The following is a 19,859-nucleotide window of genomic DNA, read 5'->3' on the forward strand; positions in this document are numbered from 1 at the left end:
AGCAGCAGGAAGGGGGGGGGTGTTCCGCACCCAAGTGGTTATTTCTTCCCACCACTTCAGGACCCTTTACTTTTTTAGCCAGCTGTTTACAGCGTTGCAAAGATGCTGTAGTCTGTAGCCATACTTCGATAGTCAGAAATTAACTGAATTGGAATATTCAATCGGATAAGAGTATCATTAACGGTGTGCCACAATTTTATAATGGCAAATAAAATTTCTGTCCTACAAATTGCTACGCATATGTATATGCACATGTACATCTCTTTTTTTCTATAAAAGTAAAAGCAGTACTTGAATATTTCTGCCAGTCCTTTTAACCAAGTTAAAAGTAGCATGGCTTATCTTCAGACAACTCTTGAAACAGATATTAAAGATCTGAAACATTAAAGGTTCTAAAATAGAAAGGAGTGAGCACATTTATAATGGTGCTTTCCAGTCTGAGGATCCCATAGCACTTTAAGATGCAGTTCTGTAAATATTGCTTTGCTTATTTTGCTCAGTGAAAGCCATTACTCACAGTGCAGAAGGAGTCCAAGTCAGCCAAACATACACATAGGTAGGGGAGGAGTGTTTCTTAGCCAGCAATTCTTGCAGGTCTTGCAGCTAATATCACTACGTGCATGCTTACGGTGGCATGGAGCTCCGTATGGGCTAACAGCCCGAGTGTGCACCCTGGTTCTGGGTACGTTTAGATCCTAAGTGGAATTTTCTGCTGCCAGGTAAAGTCAGTTCAGGTGTAGTTCAGCGCACGTAAGCATCCATCAGAAAAGCAATTTTAGGGTGATCATATCCCATTGCCTCCCATCTGAGGTAAAAACACATTTCAAATGTTAAAATGCCGTTATATAAATCTATTTGATGTCATTATTTCCTCCTTGAATTCTCGCGTTTATTTCTGACTGCCCTGTATTTTAACGAGGTGACAAGAGAATGAGAAGATGTTTAGAAAACACAATTAGGCTGAGATGTGGAAAGCTTTCTTTATTAAGAGAAATGGAAAACTTTGTGACTCGCTTGGAAAGAAGGCAAAGAAATATAAAGGAGTGATAGAGGTGCATAAAAGTATACAGTACTATTTTTCAGAATATAACGCAGATATTTTTTTTTGCCATAATACGAGAAGCTATTTATTGGAATTGTAAGGCAAGAAACGTAAAACTAGTTAAAGTCGTATAAATTTGTATTACACTGCATAATAAGCATGTGGAACTCATTACCACTGAAAATCATTGACACCAAGAGAGTGGTAGGTTGTTTTATTATTATTATTTTTACTAAAGTTTAGATTTATTAAATAAAAATACAGACATTGTTTGTCTTCAAATTAGATAGTTATAAAAGACAACGGGTTTTAGGATATTACTAGCTGTTGATGGGAAAAGTACGCAAGCGTCCTTATGGGTGAATGGCCCCCAACCATGCCCATCAAAATTATTCTTGAAGGATTTAGCACTGACCTTGGACAGAAGTGAGGCAGTGGGACAACGGGCTGATCCGGGAGCGGTTCCTGTACTCCTCTGCGTTACTGTAGTCCACGAGCATTCGGAGGAAGCTGTTCAGGGAAAAATGTACCATGACTTGAAGCAATTCTTACTGGAGTCTCAGTATATTAAAGGACCATTTCATCCAGTGTGGAAATTGGCTGGGTGGAAAATTCTGCACAGCACCGTAGGGTGGAAGGAAAATTATTTGCAGGTGCATTTGAGTAGAATTCTGCTTTTAGGAATTGCAGTAGAATCTGAAATCTCTGCTGTGGATAGATCAGCCACCAGGTTTTTCATGTTCAGTTTTAAAGACACCTGTGTGGTGAGCTGCGTGAACCTCCCTATTTATCCATCCTGGAAGGAGGAAGGGCTGAATCAAGCCTGCTGGAATCCAAAGTTAAGCTTTCTGATGTGCTGGTCATCAAAAGTTTTGCTGAGATTAGCACGCCAGCTCTTGCAGTTTAGCATCACTTGGAATATGTGTGGAATTCTTTCTATTACGTAGGCTACTTGGGGCATTCGGCACATATAAAACTGTAATTAGCCCTTCTAAAAGAAAGCACTGTCCTGTCACCACTAATATGCTGATCTTAATGTGTAACAGTGCACTGTATCTGTTGTTGTAATATTTCCACTGACATAATACACGCTGTCTTATAAAAAGGAAGCAGGGTTTGTAAAGCTTGCACAGTGGTCCACAGTTTTGACTGATTCCTTCTGATGTTTAAAAATAAGAACTGTGTGAATGCAAATTTACTATTTTCAAAAACATCACCCTCCCCAAAGCCTAGGAAACAGGATGCAGCTGTTGCTTTTTGATTTGAATTGCAGTCAATTAATGTTAATGATTGGTAAATTTGAATGAGTCTCATGATTTGAATAAAAGATTAGTCTAATTTTTTATTTTCATGTGTACATGATAGCAATTAAACATTGTTGCTTGTGTAATCCGTTGCTATACTCTATGACATTAAGCAACTGGAGTATTTGACCTCTGCTACAGCAAATGATAAAATATAAGTGCAGCCAAATTACTGCAGAAAGTTAAATTTGAATATTTTACCAGCTTTCTTTTTGATTTCAATAATTTATAGCAGATGCACAACTCTGTACTGTACTTTCATACATCTTTCTTTTCCTCACCGCTGATTGGTTCGTGAAAAGTTGCTATTTATTATTTATTTTGAAAGCTTTTCTTAGAAACCCCAGGAGATGGATCTTGTATCCATTCCTTAAGGCAAGTAGTAATATCAAATACTGTAATAATAATAAAAAAGCAATAGTGTTTTGAGCAAAAAGTAAAAAAAGCAAGTTATAGATTGCTTTGTACTGACTAAATAATGATGATTTAAAAAAAAAAACTCTTGAACATTATATTGTAATAATTTTATTTTAGAAGGTGGATTAATGGGCACAGAGAATAAAATCTGAAGAAAGGTCAACGGCAGCACAAATTGCTCAACTGGTGTCTCGGTCCATTCAGTGGAGCGTTTTGGCAGTAGGATCTCAAAGCCCATTAATTTATTCACCTCTCTGCAGTAAGACACGCCACCACCTTTCAGATTAACTGAGTTGACAGTGGTTTTCATACTTCAGATATTTGTCCACTGGAAACTTGACTTTGATCCCCGGGTTTTTGGAGCGAGTTCTCGGTTGCCTCTGCTCTCAGCTGGATTTTAATGGAGCCTCATGAAACAGCAACAAGTCTAGATAAACTCAGCGTGACTTTATTTTGCAAGCTCTGCTGCCTTTCTCACTTACCCCTGTTTCTTACCTGATTTTTCTGCCTGGCTTGCTCACTCAGGCAGTGATTTGCCCAAGTTCAAAGCCTTGAATGCTTGGCTCATCTTCCTCTTTCCTTTCCAGGTTACTGCATCCCAGCCTTAACTATTGTCCAGTTTCTTTTTAACGTCTTCATTTTTCATTAAAACAAACAACCCAAAACCACAGAGAAACAAAACAAACAAAACCCCCCAACTTTACATTTTGGATGCAACTAAGACCTGCTGTGATGAGTTACAGTAATGACTGACTTAGAGCAGTAAATGCATTTTTGCTTTACACTTAATTCTGCCAGAGTTATGCTTACCTTGATGCAGGCCAAAACTCCCAGCCGTCTCACTAGGTTTTCTGGACTTCTGGCAGGTGTAGAAAAAAAATATTTAAAAATCAGTAAATCCTGAAACTTGATATTAATATTACTGAGTTAGCTAGTTGGTTTGTTTTTACCAGAAAGCTAAACCATCGCCACTATTCCAGTGACTGTTCTCCCTGTTTGCCTCCACCTGCAGCGTTCCTACTTCTTTTTCAAAGGCCTGACGATCCCTTCCCCCTTATCTTCTCATCTCTCCAGCTATTTCATCCTTTTTTCTTTATGTATGAGCCAGACTCCATACAGGTGGATGGTTGCTGCTGGTGCTGCTTTTAAGCTAATGAAGTTCTCTTGCCTACCTCCTGGTAGCGATCCCTTTTTTAGCCCAGAGCTATGGTAAGCAGTGAGAAGCAGGAGAATTAGTATCCATTCAGTGCATTCAGAGCCAAAGAAATATCTGGTTTTATATAGCTGCAACCCTGCAGCTGGGTGGGCAGATAAAAAACCACAGCTCTTCCTTCAAAATTATGATAGTTTTGTCAAAAATGGGGTCTGGGTACGCAGCTGAGCTCAAACATAAACCCCAAGTTACTGACCTACTCAGGCAAAATACCTACTCCTTGAAAACTTCTGCTAAGCAGTAAAAAAAGAAACAAGGAAGCTGTGGGCCTGCTGGTGAATGGGGGGAGTGATTTAGTGACAGCAGATGCAAGTATTAAGGGTGAGGATACTCGGTCCCTTCTTTATCTCAGTCTTCACTGCCCAGGTCTCTCAGGCTGGTGTGCCTGGAGCAGGGTTAGAGGAGATACCAGTAGTGGAAATGGATTGAGTCGGAGATCATCTCTGAAAGTCCGAGTAGTGAGGGAGATCCCTGGGACTGAAGAAAGGCTGCTACCAGACCCATCTTCAGAAAGGGCAAGAAGAGGAATTAAAAGTTGATCGGCTTCCCTTCAACTCCTGGGAAGATCATGGAGCAAGCCCTCTTGGAAGCAATTTCCAGTCACATGAAGGAGAAGGTGGTGACTGGAAATAGCCAGAATGGATTTACTGAGAGTGAATCACATCTGACTGACCTGCTTGCATTCTGTGATTAAATGACTAGTTCTGAAGATGTGTGTAGAGCAAAGGATGTTTTCTAGCTTGACAGTAGAAAGCCTTTTGACTCTGCCTCCAAGAGCATCCTTGTATCCAAGTTGGGATGTTGTACTCCAAATGGACAGACTACCAGCTGAAAGAAAAACTGGCTGGATCACTGGGCTGAAAGAGTAGTGGTTAGTGGCTCGTACCCTACCTAGAGGCTCATTCCAAGTGGATGACTGCAGGGGTTTACACTGGGACATGCCCTGTTTAATATCAACAACCTGAAGGAGGAGATGGTGGAGTACATGCTCGCTATTTTGCAGATGATGCCGAACTGGGGGGGTGCAGTCTGCACAGGAGAGGGCAGGGCTGCCACTCAGAGGAACCTCGACAGGCAGGAGGAACAGGCTGACAGGGACCTCATGAAATTCAACAAGGACAAATGCAAAGTCCTGCCCCTGGGACAGTCAAATCCCCTGCACTGATACTGACTGGGGACGGACTGGCTGGGCAGCAGCTCTGTTGATGAGGACTCGGGGTTCTGGCTAATGCTAGGCTAAACACAAGTCTGCCCTCAGAGCAGAGGCGGCAGAATGCCAGCTCTGAGCTTTCCCAGTCCTTTTTGGCACAATGTTTTGCAGTCTGCAAGGCTCAAACCATGTCTGGTGAAGTCCTAATGCAGCTGCTGGACTTTGCACTGGCATGGCTGAGATGTGCCCACGCGTGGCTTGTTGCCGTCTCGCCCGTGGGGATGACCGCATGTGGGGAATGCATTGCAATGAGCAGCTGAGGCTGGTAATGTTTTAAACCCCATTGCTTGAATATGTTGAGGGCTTCAACATGGCAAACAAACATGGAATATAGACTTGGCTAGTACCTTATGTGTAATATGTGCCATATTATATATAGCAGTAGTTTAATTGATATGTTTTCTGTGCAAATAGCCTAAACAATTGAACTAAAAATAATCAATATCAAGTGATGGTTGCTGTCAGCTCTGTATTTAGCTGTTTTGTATCTGTCCTTGATGGATATGTGTGTATTTGCAGGTTGTGCTAGATATTCTCTGACTATGAAATCGCAGTAGCAGGTTGTGAAACATGTATGAAATTAAAATTTTGAATGCATAGAAGGCATAAAAATATGGATGGCTGTGGAGGCTTTGCCATGCAGAACTATGATGTGCATTTCTAAATAGCTGGAAAAGCTCATCAGACCTTGCAAGGATGAGGAAAAAAAAAGTAGAATCCTTAAATGGCTTTAAAATCTAAGCAAATCTTTCTGCCTTCTTTCCTCACTGGTGGATTTCCCCTTACCCTAGGCTGAGAGCTGTTCAAAAGGAAGAACTTCAAGTTCTCACTTTTAAGTTTGGCACCGTTTTTATTGTGTTTACATGTTACTTAATTCTATCCTTTGCAGGACCAGTGTGGGTAGGATGGATTCTGAGGTGGAAAAACCTGAAAGGCTTCAAGAAAAGGGGGTGGGCCAGGTATCCAGGAATAGTTTTTTATCCTTTTTCCTGCAAATGGAAGCCTCTTGCTAGCTGGGAGAATCAGATTTGGTTCAGCTTTTTGTTTGTTTGAATGAATTCTAGTTTATGAAAATGGAGCATTTGTCACTGGTCTTGCCTTTCCTGTTGTGTTCCCTTGCTGCATTTTGGTTTAGAGTAACAAGATCCCAACTGGGAAAGGCAAATGAAAAGAAAGTTTGGGACTGTAGCTGGGCACTGGAGTCTCTTTGAGATGCATAATTCATCTGTACACCTCAGTTCTATATTTCTCAGTAAAAGTAAATAAAATAACAATGGGTACCAAGCGGGATAGCAGTGAATTTTGTGTTAGGACTGAATAATCGATCTCATGATAAGATGCATGTGAAAGACATAATCAAGGTTGATAATCCTTACACTGCAATGCTTTTGTGCATGCTGTTTATAATGCATTATTAACTGGTTTTGTTGGGATTTTTTTGTAAATGAATGAAATTCTATACTTTTTCCCGCACTGATCTCTATTCTGTAACAGGAGAACAGACATCTACATCTCATGGTTATTACTAGGATTTTTATCTGGGTAATTCAGAGGTTTTAGGCAATATTGGGAAAAGGCTATGAATTATATCTACAGCCACTTGTATTCATCATGGAAAATAACTAATCATCCTTCAAAGCATGGAAGGACAGGGCTGCCCATAGTTTGGTAAAGGCTGCGGTGTGTTTGCCTACTCTAGTCGTCAAGGACCACTGTCAGGTGGGTTAGTCTGGCTCTAAGGGGGACAAAAATTATTCTACAACCAACATGTTTCCATTAGAAGTTGTAATGTTCTTTATTTGTATTGAATTTCTTTTGGGGTTTACATGCAACTTCTAATCACAGGTCAAAACCAGGAAAAGAAACCAAAAGGCTTTGCTGGAGATGAAAAGAAAAAAGTGTCTGATTTTATCGTCTCTAAAAGCATTCAGTTCGACTCTTAAATGTGACCAGAACAAATGTTTTGGGATAGAAGATCTGTATGAAAAGTACTTTTACAGAAAAACAAGCTTTAATGTTGTATGCCTTTTCTTGCAGGAAATTAAAATGCATGACTGACAGTGAAACTGTTGCACCTGACTGGCCTTACTACAAAACCATTGATAGGATCTTATCCAAAGTGACAGACCACAGCGATGTGAAAATGCATGAAAACCAGCAACCAGGTCCTTCTACATCACAGACGGAGGCCTCGCAGTCTCCATCAGCTAAGTCCACGCCTCTGTATTTGCCATATAACCAGTTTACATACGAAGGAAGGGAAGAGTGCTTTGAAGATGAACACTCAGAGAGCTCGTCAAGCTTACTTTCTTACAAGCTGAGGTAGCATCTGTTTTTCCCCCTTTCTTGTGTTTCACAGAGCGAACCGGATCTGCTATGTAAAGGGGACACCCTAGCACGTTTTCCTCTAACAGCCATTGTATCTTTTCTGTAAATCACAAACGAGATCTGTTCCCCAGTCTCAGCCACTTTGCTGAATTATGGCATTTTCTTTATTCCTTTATGAGAGACTGGAAGGCAGTAGGAGGACTGGGCAAAAAGTCGGAACATATTGCCAAAACTCAGCGTGCGTGTCACTGCTCACATGGGGTAGAGTGTTTGTAATAGGAGCACAGGCATGTTCAAGAGAGTCCTGCCGTGCAAGCGGAGGTATTGCTTAGATACTGCTTAGATGGTTTTTGGCTTGCTCTCGTTTTGCTTTTGGTACGAGTATGAAATTTCTCTGGCTTCAGCTATTATTAAAATGGTGAAAAGATGCAAACTAAATATTTCTGTGGACACTGAAATGCTACTCAGGCAGTTTGAAAGTACATTGCAACATTTTACATACAATGGAGAATGTCACTTTGTCAAAGTAAATGCTAGTTTGAGAATGCAAACATGTTTCCTTTTTTGATAAGATTGGAGTTCTCTGGAAAGCAGCATTTTAACAAAAGGCAGGGTTATACACTTGATACAAATTTTAGACTTAACTGGTCTCATTTTTCATCCAGAGTGGTGTGAAATAAGGGTTGATTACAGTTTTCTGGCAGGAAAAAAGCGATCCGAGAGATCCTTATCATGAGTCTGTGGGGCTTTAACTGTAACAGTAAAATTACCTGTCAGTCATGCAACGGAGAAGGTGTTGAGCTGGAAGAACCACCAACCTAACAAGTTCAGATTATTATTTCCAGGCCTGCTCTTGGATGAGTAAAGCTAGGGTAAATTCATTCAAGCAAATAGCCCTTGAATAGCTGATTATTTTTTGAAACTTTTTTTTGCAATCTAATATACATTAGGGTGTATAATTCTTGACCTGCAGCAACTTTCTTGTTCACAAGCAACAATTTTTTTCATCATAGTTCACTATAAGTAGTTGATATCCCGGATACACAGCCTCTCTTGATCTGCAGACTCCAAGATCACGTTTCTGATGCAATAACTTTCTTCCCAATTCATAATTTCATTTCCAATAATATTGTTTAACATTTAATTAAAGGTCGCTTTTCCGCAAACATGAGGTATAGTTTATTCACTAGACTTTTTGATGATGTCAGATATTTAAAAAATGCCAGATGGTAAGTTTTTTCAGCTTAAGGACAACTCCAGGACAACACAGGTTTGGTACTGTAGGTGACTGGTAGGGGAGGACAGAGGCCACCACACCAGGTTTCATTACAGAGTGTAGACAAGTCATCACAGAAGTCAAACTCATCAACCACAAATGCGTGTCTGTTGTGCTTGCAGTTTGCAGGTGGACTCCCGCTCTCATGTAGATGCTTTCATTTACAGCTAAAATGGACTTAAGCCACTCTTAACAAATTATTTCCATAGTGATAAGATCTGGAAAATTTAAGCTATAGTTCATTTTAGCCAGCTTCAGATTCAGTGGTTTTTGTTTTTATTTATTTATTTTGTCCAAGGTAACTACCTAACCTGGTTTAGTAAAAAAAAAAAAAAAAAATAAAAAAAATGGTCCAGTTTAGAAACTGCATATCATTTAAATCTAGCCTTTAATGGCATGGGCTGGCTTTCAACTGGCTGCAGGTTCGTACAGCAGGTAATGACACTTTGTCCTTGCAGTAGCTCAGTAGCTCAGGCTGCAGCGCTGCTAAGGACGGCTGTGCAACGGGGTTTGGGAGCTGGAGGGAAGGGCAGGTGAGCTGTCACTGTGGTAGGACCTCCATAATACGTTGCTCCCTAACTTAAAATGCAGCCATGCTCTCACAGTCTCTGCTATAAAAGAATTTTGTGCAATATAATGTTGTACGTATCATTTAACGGCAAGATATGTACATATTCTCAAGTTAAAATACAGTTCTGATGTGTTTAAAAAAAAAAAGTTGAATGGTAGATATCACTTGAGATATTAGTATAACATTGCAGCTGAGCATCGTGATCGAAGTAAAAAATTAGAAGGCATTTGTGATATTAATGGGGCATGTATCTGGAAAGAGGGAAAGTGGTTTTACAATAGACATAGGGGGTTTTGAAAAGCTCGTAGGGCTTTGACCTGTTTAGTTTAGCCTGATGAATGAGAGAAGAGCAGGGAACCCTTTTCTGGCCAGAAGGAAATACAGCTCTTGCTAATGATATCAGATGGGTTAAAATCACTTAGAGCTGCCATGGTAAGACAAGGAAGATAATTCTTTTGGAGTTACTAATGGAAAATTATCAACTGAGAAGCAATTTTCAGCTTAAGCAATTAGTGTATCATCCTATATTTGAAAAACACTTTGAAATAGCCAACAAGAGAGAAAAGAATTAGCATACAACATTTGGGTCCATCTTGGCTTTTTTTTTTTGTGAATGCCCTTGCCTCTGAATGGTGTGCAGCTGATCTAACAGATTCAAAAAAGGAACTAAAGACAATGCTGGGATTTGAAATTAAAAGAACGTTTCAGGTCCTCAATTTCCCTCTCAATTTTTTGTACTTTGCGGCTATGCAAAACAATTATTTTGAAACATATTTTGAAAAATATACACACATATCTATATGTTAAATATGAATGTATTTTACAGCTGTATTTTTTACAACTGTATATTCTTTATTTTTCTATGAAGCAAGCTATACACAGATCGGTCAGGTGTGCAAAGTGAGTTTATGCTGTGGGATTTTTTTTTTCAGTAAGAAAAATAATGATATCATGGCAACAATGGATAATGGAAAAACCCTCAAACAGTAACTTTTTAAAGTCTACTTTTAAACTTCTGAACACTTTACTGTTATTCCCTTAAAATCCCAAACAGAGCTTTTGAGCATCAGCTTTGTATTTTCCACAGTATCCTTGAACATAGCAGGAGGCTACTTGGCTATATAAATCACAACTTAAAAAAAATTACTGAATTTAATGTTTAACTTTCATGATAGATTCATTCTTCAATCAATGCATACATACTCTCAGGCTAAAAATAGTTGAAATTGGGTTTCTTTGCATTTTATTTGAAATTCTTTGAGCTTGGGACCTTCTTACAAGAACCAGATTTTAATAGTGATATACGATTAATATGGGATAAAATACATTTTTTTGCTGCAATTTGCAGATGAGAAAAACACTTGGAATTCCTATTTCCCTTTAACTGGGTGCCTGCTAATTGTTTAGTATTGTTCTGACACTGCTCTAGGGCTTCAGCAAAGCTTGTATTATGCTGCAAAGTCCATAAACCATCTGACAATAATAGAGTTATTCTATTATGGTCAGATAATATAATGCAATGTGGTGGAGTCTTGTACTGCAGCTTAAACTTTTAAAATCAAAATTCCTGACACCACTATAAATGAATTTTTATCTGATTGAAAGCGGTGGTTTTTCACCCTATGGATTAACTTACAGTCTTTGTTTTCACTGTTAAAGTAGTAAGAGAATTTAATTCACAGACTGTGAATGTGGTTCAGATTTCATTTGCTTTGCCATGTCTATTGTACTGAAAATGGTTACTTTCATAGATTAATAGGCCGTAATAAAACCACCACGGCATCTAGGCTGACTTCCTGTTAAATACCATCCGTGTATTTGAATTCAGTGATGCTGGTGGAGAGCCCAGAAATGTTCTGTGGCATGCTTCCCTTCAGCAGAGGACTGCTGCACTCAGGAGCCCCACGTCTCTGTTGTCCTCCACTTCTTTGTTACTATGATTTTTTTTTTTGACTCTTGGAAATTTCTTACTAGATATCCAGACTAGATCTGACATATTCAGAAGATGGAGAATTCGCTCTTCCCTACAGGCATCTGTTCCAGTGATTAATCCCTTGCTTAAACTGGTGTCTTGTTTCTAATGTAAATATAGGGAATTAAACTTTCAGATGTTACTTCTATTTATCTTTCTTTTTGCTATACTGGGGACCCTTTCAGTATTTTTCACTTTTCCATGATCACGCCATCTTTGGTATTCTTTAGTTTTTAAATGTAGATTAAATAATTTGGTACAGAAGGTTTACACATGGAGAAAGAGTGGTAATATGAATTAACCAAGATATGAATTGTTTAACAGAGTTGCATTAAAACCTGGTGAGGATGCTAATTCAGGAAATAACAGTTTTGGCAAAGCCTTTAATCTTTCTAAAATTATGCTGTGGCTGTTTAAAATCTGAATGGGCAGCATCTACAAAGAAGTTTGAGCTTTAGGCTATGCGCATTATATAGTGCATCTTAACTCATTATGCAGACTTGTTATCATAGCAAGATGCTTTGCCCAGCCTCCAAGCCATTTTTGTGGTTCTTCTCTACGTTTTTCTTCAAGGATAAGCCTCATTAATTCCTGAATGCATTTGGCTGTATTTGAATGAGCCTAGTTTACCAGAAGATCCAGGTTGTCCGAACCTCAGTCCTCAAACTCTGAAGATCTTTGTGCCATCTCTAATATTAATATCGCTTATTTCTAGATCATTGTTAGTTATTTTCCATAAAGATATGGGTTATGGAGATCTACTCAGATTTGAACATAGCTAAAAAAGCACAACCGAGTCAGAAACAGCTACTAGCTGTTGAAAGCCATAAATTCCAGAAACTGATGGTACTGGAGACTCATTTGCCATGAAGTAGTCAGAAAGGAAGAATGGGTTTTATGGTTTTGCGGAGGTAACACCTTTTGGTAGACAGATTACTCTCTGTATTCAATTCCTGCTTCATTAATTATCCACACACATCCCTGAAATGAGCTTTATTGGGTGAGTGTAGGCAATCAATCAAGGAACTTTTACTTGAACAGTGAATTAAATTGATCTTAGACAGGTATACAGCACATGCATTTCAGACTTGCCTAATTACATCTGGAGGTTTTGCTTTGTTCTCCCCAGTTCCCAGTACATACTGTCATTTCTGCTCAGCCTCCTGGATGAGAAGGAGAATTTTCTTTCCCTCGGTTTGCTTCATTTGAACCCTGCCTGTCTGTTTTAGAGCATAGTGTGGAAATAGCTTGGCAAGGTTCTGCTTGGAACAGTCCCAATGCCAGTGCTCTTCCACAATTTGTTTGTGTGGTCAGGGGAACACCAGTGCCAGTTCTCTTGGAGGATCCCTGCCATAGACAATGGAGGCCCAACAGTACCAGCAGAATGTATTTGAGGTTCTGGATTTCCCAGACCCCTCTTTCCTCCAGATTTCAAAGTCTACCTTCAGACACTAGGCTTGACGAAGAGTGGAGATGCTTCCTTGGCAGAGGCTGTGGATGCTGTCAGGATCTGCTGCACCCCTACTGTCACAGAGGTGTTGGCTGCACAGGAATGCAACACGGAGAATCAGCAACAGGAACCGATTGGTGTTTGCTACAGCAAACATTGATAATTTCTTATGCTCGTGCCTACAGATTGACAAACTAGAGGCAACTCCTAGCTGAAACTATCTGAGGATGCTGACGCTGGTGGGTTACTCAGTGCTGAACCTGTATTCCTGTTCCTGCTTCCCTCTTGACTTTCTCTTATAAGAAGTTATTGACACTGGAGAGGTCTCTCTGGCGTGCTACCTAGGAGGCCTAGGACTTCTCAAGAAAGATGGCTCAGTATCTGAGGAAACACTTCAGTATTCAAATAACTCCTTCAGGCATCACTGGACATTTTGCATTGTTTCATGTTACTGAGGGTTCTTTACTTGTAAATTAGGTTCTTTAGATCATTCTTTTGTAGACCCCTCTCAAGAGCTCTCCTTCAAGAGCTGCTCTGCAAGAAGAGACTTGGATTGTAAATTCCAAGTCCTTACTATGGACTTGTGAGTGATCATTAAGCCCTCTCATTGATAGTCACTATGGCCAGAGACAAAAGGAGATTGGGAACACCACCAAAGCTGGGGGTGTTTGGAACAAGTATTTCTTTTCAATTAAGGCTGTTTAATTACCAGGTCTTGTTTGTTAATTGTAAACAAACATAGAGAGCACTTAAGATACCTTGAAGAATCCTTGTGCCCTGGCTTTTGGGGGGGACTTCTCCGAAACACGATTTTGAGCAAGCACTTGTCAACGGGTACTTTCTCAGTTATCAGCAGACTGCAGTCCTGCTGATACAGTTGCCCAGGTAGCTGCCATCACCACCAGACACTTTACCTCTCTTTCCTCTCTGGAGCTGCACAAGACAGTTATTGTCTTGGACATATGGTTATGTCTCTTACGGGTTTTTGATGGACGACATTTGCTTAACTGAAAAACAGATAAAACCCTGTGCAGACTCTAGGACAACAGTTCAAAGATTTTTTTTTTCTGCTCTTAAAAATAAGGCTTATTTTAGATCTTTCAATCCAAATTGCTCCATCTCCTTTTTTCATGGGTTTTTTTTCGGTCCTGCTTTGAAATTAAAAACCAAATGGCAGCCACAATTGCCAAGAAAGTCACACAATACTCAGTGCAGCTCAGTACCATTGACATGCCTCAGATTTTTCTCCCTCATTCCTTATTGAGGACCATTCTCACCAGGGTTTACTTTGACAAGATGCAAGCCCTCTTGTAGCTCTAGGAGCCAGTTCTTACTTGTTTCAGACAACAGGTCTTACCATAGCTACTTTCTAATGCTGTTTAAGGAAGAGGATAGAGATCCATCGAGTTTTCAGTAGTTAAATCCTCTGTGAAGACGAGTTTAAATTCAAAAGGTGACTTTGGCTAAAAGAATACCATCATTTCAGAAAGTTTCTTGCTCTGCCTACCAGAAAAGCATGAATTCTTTGTGAATGTGAGTGCAGCAACGGGAACCTTGGAATAACAGATTCAGTATTGTCCTTCGACAGCTGTAGACCTTTCCCACTTGCTTGACCTCTTCGAGAACCACATTTCAAATCATTCTGGCCCTTAGAGTTAATGGGGGCAAACAGAATTTGCTGTCAGCCAAGACCCATTCTTGCAGGATTGTCTGGCTGTGATAATCTCAGTGATCAGCTGCAAGCTTGACCCACAGTTTGAGCAGCGCAACATGTATTTATTTTATGCACATTTATTTGATGCCCCAAATCAAATATGATATCTAGAATCTGAAAAGGTGAGTTTATTTTATATCCCTTCCAAAGGTTTGTTTAGCATAAAAATGATGACTTCCTTTCCTTACCATCATCATAGCAGTGTAATGGTGATACAGCCCTTTGAATTGTGGAAATTACTTTAAATTTTTGGATAATCTGAAAGCCAGCGGTCTGTTCACCATGTTAGTGTACATTTATAAAGGAAGGCTATTGTTCTTTCTTACCTGTGCACGATTGTGCAAATTACTTTAAATTTTTGGAAAATCTGAAAGCCAGCGGTCTGTCACCATGTTAGTGTACATTTACAAAGGAAGGCTATTGTTCTTTCTTACCTGTGCACAGGGGGACAGCACATTCGAATGACTGAACAGTACTCAAACCGTTTCCCTCAAGACCAATTCTAAATGTCTTTCTCTAAGATTTTAATAGCATTTAATTTAATCCACTTGTTTCTTTTCATAGACCTCACCTGTTTTGGGCCATTGCACTCTGAAATGTCAAGGGGAGTGTGTCTTTTTGTTATATTTGCATGAAGTCTTTCAGGTGCTTGTGGTTGTTTATTTATCTTGCTGAGAGATCTGAATGCCAGGGTCGCTGTTGCACAAAGCCTGTCAAGTAGGATAAGAACATGAATGAAATTATGATACAAGTCTGCCACAGCTGACTGACCTCCCTCCGGGCTCCCCTTCTTCACATTAATAAAACTACATTCTTCAAGAGTTCAAGTTATCCTTACTCAAGGATGTCTTGAAATCCGCAAAGCGTTGACATGGTGTACTAGTCACAACTGTACTATCTCATTACTGCATTGCACCTAGAAAGGATACTGCATTTGGCAGAACACGACTGAGATTGGTGTTTGTGTGAAGGGACTTCAAGACCCGTCCTCAGATAACTTTGATGTTGGGGAATCCAGTCCGGAGTTACAAAAAGTGTGAATGAACACGTGGATTGTCACTTTAAGTTAGAAAAGAAGTTATCCAGCTGTAACTGGAGGTTTTCAAGATGTGTGTTCTCTTGCACATTTGCCTTCTACTTGCCTTTCTTCCTCCGTCACAGTTCAGCATGCTTTTTGCTTTGCTTACAGGTTAAGAGAAACAGCTCGCTCTGTGTGTTCTGACTTGTATGCCATGTAGGCTGGTTTGGAACTCATGTGTTGCGCTGTCAACCCAAGTTAGGACAGCCATATGAACGGCACACCTTGGGAGTGCTGGCTTTATTGCCAGGTTTATCTCTTTCTTCCAAAACAAAAACTCAGCATGATGCATTGTAGAGGAAATGCTTAAAAAACGACCCAAATTGCACATGGCAGTTCTACAGATTTCAGCTGGGGATGTACAATTTGATACATGCTTGTCTAACTTTTATACACTGGGAGAGCTTAGAGATGTTCTGCTAGAGGAACATCAACGTGACTGGATTCGGCACATTCGTGACAGCCTTGGATTCGGCAATCTGGTGTTCTCCGAGGGCTACAAATACTCTTTTTGAATTTCAGAAGAACTTTTTAAAATCAAAATAGCAATTCATTGCTATATCAAATACAGAGTCTTGCTTTTACATTACAGTGAAAACAAAACTATAGGCAGAGGTTTATAGCATGCCTGACATCTTCATTAAAATGTTAGGAGTTTGAAGGGAAGTATGGCTTGTTTTGTTAGCTATCCTACTTGATAAAGCTTGTCATTAACTTGAACATGAGAAGGTGGTAGCCATAGTATCCTGTGTTTGAGACAAATACATTTAATTAAAAAAAACCCAAAATCTTAACGTGCAACTGGCAAATGCCTCTAAAAGCAAATATGAAATGTGATCTATCTGTGACCTGTAAGAAAAGAAGAAATCTTGTAAGCTGTATCTTGCTAAATTTTTATGTTGTTTATAATGTGTTGTGATGGAATATATAAGTAAGTGGTTGGTGCAACTGCTGTGTCTCAGTGTAAAGGGAAATTCTCAGACTAGGAGGCTGTAGTGGAATCACCCTTAACGACGCGATGCTTTAAAAAATGAGCTGTAACTTCCCACCACACGCAGCAGTGCAGCACTTTCTCCGGATGGGATGGTTATTGTGGCTTTAGAATTGGAGTTTTAATGGCCAGATGAGCAAAATGTCTCTCCCAATACAGTTTATAGATTCAATGTGTAAGAAATGTCAAGATGAAAAAAAAAAAAGCCTGGTATTCTGCAGGGAAAATTCTCATTAAAAACAATGAGATTTAAAAACTTTTTCTTACAGTCTGTAACGCTATGAAATAATACAGTAAATGCGTATGTTATGGCATGAACTTGAAAGGGAATTAATTGGAGAACACGGTGGGGTTTAAATATAGGACTAGGTTGTAGTTTGGCCAAGAATGTAGTATAGAATTTTAGGTTCTACTGTAGGTTTGTTTTTTTTTTTATGAATATGAGTTTAATTGTTAACAAATATTCACATTTCAGAGCTGAAGAAAGACCAGTTAAGAAAAGAAAAATGCAAAGCTGCAGCTTCCAAAAGAAGAAGCTAAAATTAATGGAGGCCATGTTGGAAGAACAAAAGAAGTTGAGTAGAGCTATGGAAGAAACCTGCAGAGAAGTGCGCAGGATTCTGGATCAGCAAAACATCATTCAAGTTCAAAGCTTACAGTTACAGGAGAGAATGATGAATCTACTGGAGAAAATGATCTCCAAATCTAATGTGTAGTTTCCTTTGTGAATGCCTCTGAGATTACTATTGATATTATAGATATCCCTTTATTGCACACCATATGTGTGTCTGTTGCCCTATTCCCAGGTTTTCCATGGAAATTAAAACCCTAGTGTAATCTTAGTTAAGCAGACAGAACAGATAATGGGTGAGAGCTATTCAGTATGATAAAATTAGTGCAATATATGCCTAAGTTGAATTATTTTTTATACAGAAAGTTTAAGGGATGAATAGCTCTAGGAACTTCAGTACTATTTATGCCCAGGTCAGGTATTGTTTTACAAACAGTGGTGCTGTATATTGCTTCACATCAAGGACTACAGCTTGACCTGTTGTAGGAGAACAAAATAGTGCATTTCTAAACATGGTAATTGCATCTTGACTTTGCTGATGATTAAACCCTGTTTTGAAACATACGCCGTGATTGTACAAGTGACCTATGGTTCTTGTGAAGAGCTAGTTGGGACCATGAAATACATCATTTTAAACTCCATGCCTGATATGAATAGTACTCTAAAGTATTAGGGTAAAAATAGTCTATTCAAACACACTTTTGATATAAAAAGAAAACCCCCACACCACCTTACTATATACTGAATACTGAAATGTATAGAAGATACTTGAAGTTGCTTTTGATATTAAATGTTTAATTTTTTTCATTATTAACTGGAATCTGTTGACTTAATGAACAACCAGCAATGAAAACTCTCATTTATTCTCTATCACAAAAGAAAAATATTGTACTGTGTGTATATACATATATATAAAATCTATCAAATGAAATAAAGAAAAAGAAGAAACTTATTTATTATTGCTGGGCAGATAATATGCTTTGGGACAGAGCAAAACACTGGGAGAGAGAACCATGGTCAAAAGTTTTTAATTCTTGATTGCTGTGTAAGGATCTCCTATAGTGATGCCCAAAATATAGAGATGGAAGTCGTGAAGAACATTTGACACCTCTGCAGCAGTCTTGCTGGTGGCACAGCTTCCGTGTGCAGTTAGATGTTGTAAGGTGTGGTCTGTAGGGCAGGTCAGCACTGATGCACCACAAGAGGGAGCTGGATGCATAAAGGATCCTATTTAAGAGGTTGAAATGCAGTACCAGCAAGCGTTTGGTTCTTCAATGAAATATGACATTGAAATAACCTTTAAAGTAAATCCAAAAATTCGGCAGCTGAATTTCCTATCTACCAGTTCTTTTTGCATTCTCCTTGAAAAACGTATTTCTGCTGCTTTCAATGTGTATGCAAGACTGAAGGTTAGATTCAGATATAGAAGTATAGAAAGTAGAGAATTAATGTTCATACTAGGAACTCAGGCCAATTTCCATTCCCACTACTAAATAAGGTCCCCTCTTGAAACTTTGTTTTTGAAAGTGTTTCCATTTTCCTATATAATTTAGTGTATTGTTGCCTAAGGTAATGTTAGCTAAACTATTTCAAAACCCAGACCCAAACAATAAATCTGAAATTATGCTTGGTGAACAGGATAAAGCTCATATGCGTCAAGCACATTAATAATATGTAGAAATATTTCTTAGAAGAACCTGCAGGTATGAAGATTAAGAATGATTAAGTATCTAAATGCGGCCCATTCCTGCAGAGTTTAATTCATGATAACAGGATAATGCACATGTAGAAGACTGAACCTGCAGAAAACAGTGGCTGCTGAACTACAAATGGAATAACTTTCCTTCAGTCCACCTTTACTACGGTGATTGGAAGAAGGGCGAGTGTCTGGTGTGCTTCTGCAAAGAGAGGATGATAGCTGATGTTTAGCGAAAGTGAAATTCCAAATACTTTTGTGTATGTAAATTGAATTAGTCATATCTGCAAGAGAGTCACGAAACCTTATTATCTGCCTGCAGAACAACTGCTAAAAGCAGGACTGTTCCTAATGTCATACAGGTGATTAGAATACTTGCAAGAGCACTGTCATGCAGGACTATAAAAGGGAGGGAATATATGTTCTGTGCTTTGTCCTGTGTGGTTTTGCACATTCCAAATGTAGATCTGTCACAGATTCAGCATCTGCATCCATGTTGTAGCGCTTCCTGACATGAACTTGTTTACAGTAAGATATAAAGAAACTCTCCCCTGACTCCACGGGAATTAGTAATAGTAACTGATATTATCTACTTGAACCTTATAGCAATTAAATCCAATTAATGAGCAATAACAATGTCAGCATATTTGAACCTTGTACCATGGACTAGGTAGCCCCTCTCCTTACATGCTACAGGAATTATAACTCCAGAGCCGTAGGAACACAGGAATGGAGGAAACCTGCTGATGCCTTGCCTGCTGCCACAAGCATCCATGTCATTTAATCCCTTTTGTAAATGTGTGTACCTGTATCTTAAAATTAATTAGGTCCCCAGAACTATAAGAAGAGCTGCATTACAGATGGGTAAGCCGCAATTTAGAAGATTGCTTCTAGGATTATTTCTGGTCAATTTACACCAATTTCTTCTTGTGTCAACACTGTGATTTTGCCACTTTCTGTAGCATTTACCCTTTGAGAGTCAGAGGTTGTCCCCCATGCAGCCCTCCTTCAGAAAAATAACACTCT

General features: G+C 39.2%; 1 protein-coding gene across 1 annotated transcript in view; it reads left to right on the forward strand.

Annotated features, from left to right (window-relative positions):
* MSANTD1 (Myb/SANT DNA binding domain containing 1) overlaps positions 1-17,282 on the forward strand; it is a 43,108-nt gene extending 25,826 nt beyond the window's left edge. The window contains exons 4-5 of the mRNA XM_035898675.1: positions 7,224-7,508; positions 17,042-17,282. Of these exons, the coding sequence (XP_035754568.1) occupies positions 7,224-7,508; positions 17,042-17,282 (526 nt within the window). The remainder of the gene's footprint in view (positions 1-7,223; positions 7,509-17,041) is intronic.
* Positions 17,283-19,859: the final 2,577 nt, after the last annotated feature.

The sequence above is a fragment of the Egretta garzetta genome, unplaced genomic scaffold (genome assembly GCF_000687185.1).
Source record: "Egretta garzetta isolate BGI_Z169 unplaced genomic scaffold, ASM68718v1 scaffold107, whole genome shotgun sequence".
Classification (NCBI taxonomy): Eukaryota; Metazoa; Chordata; class Aves; order Pelecaniformes; family Ardeidae; genus Egretta; species Egretta garzetta.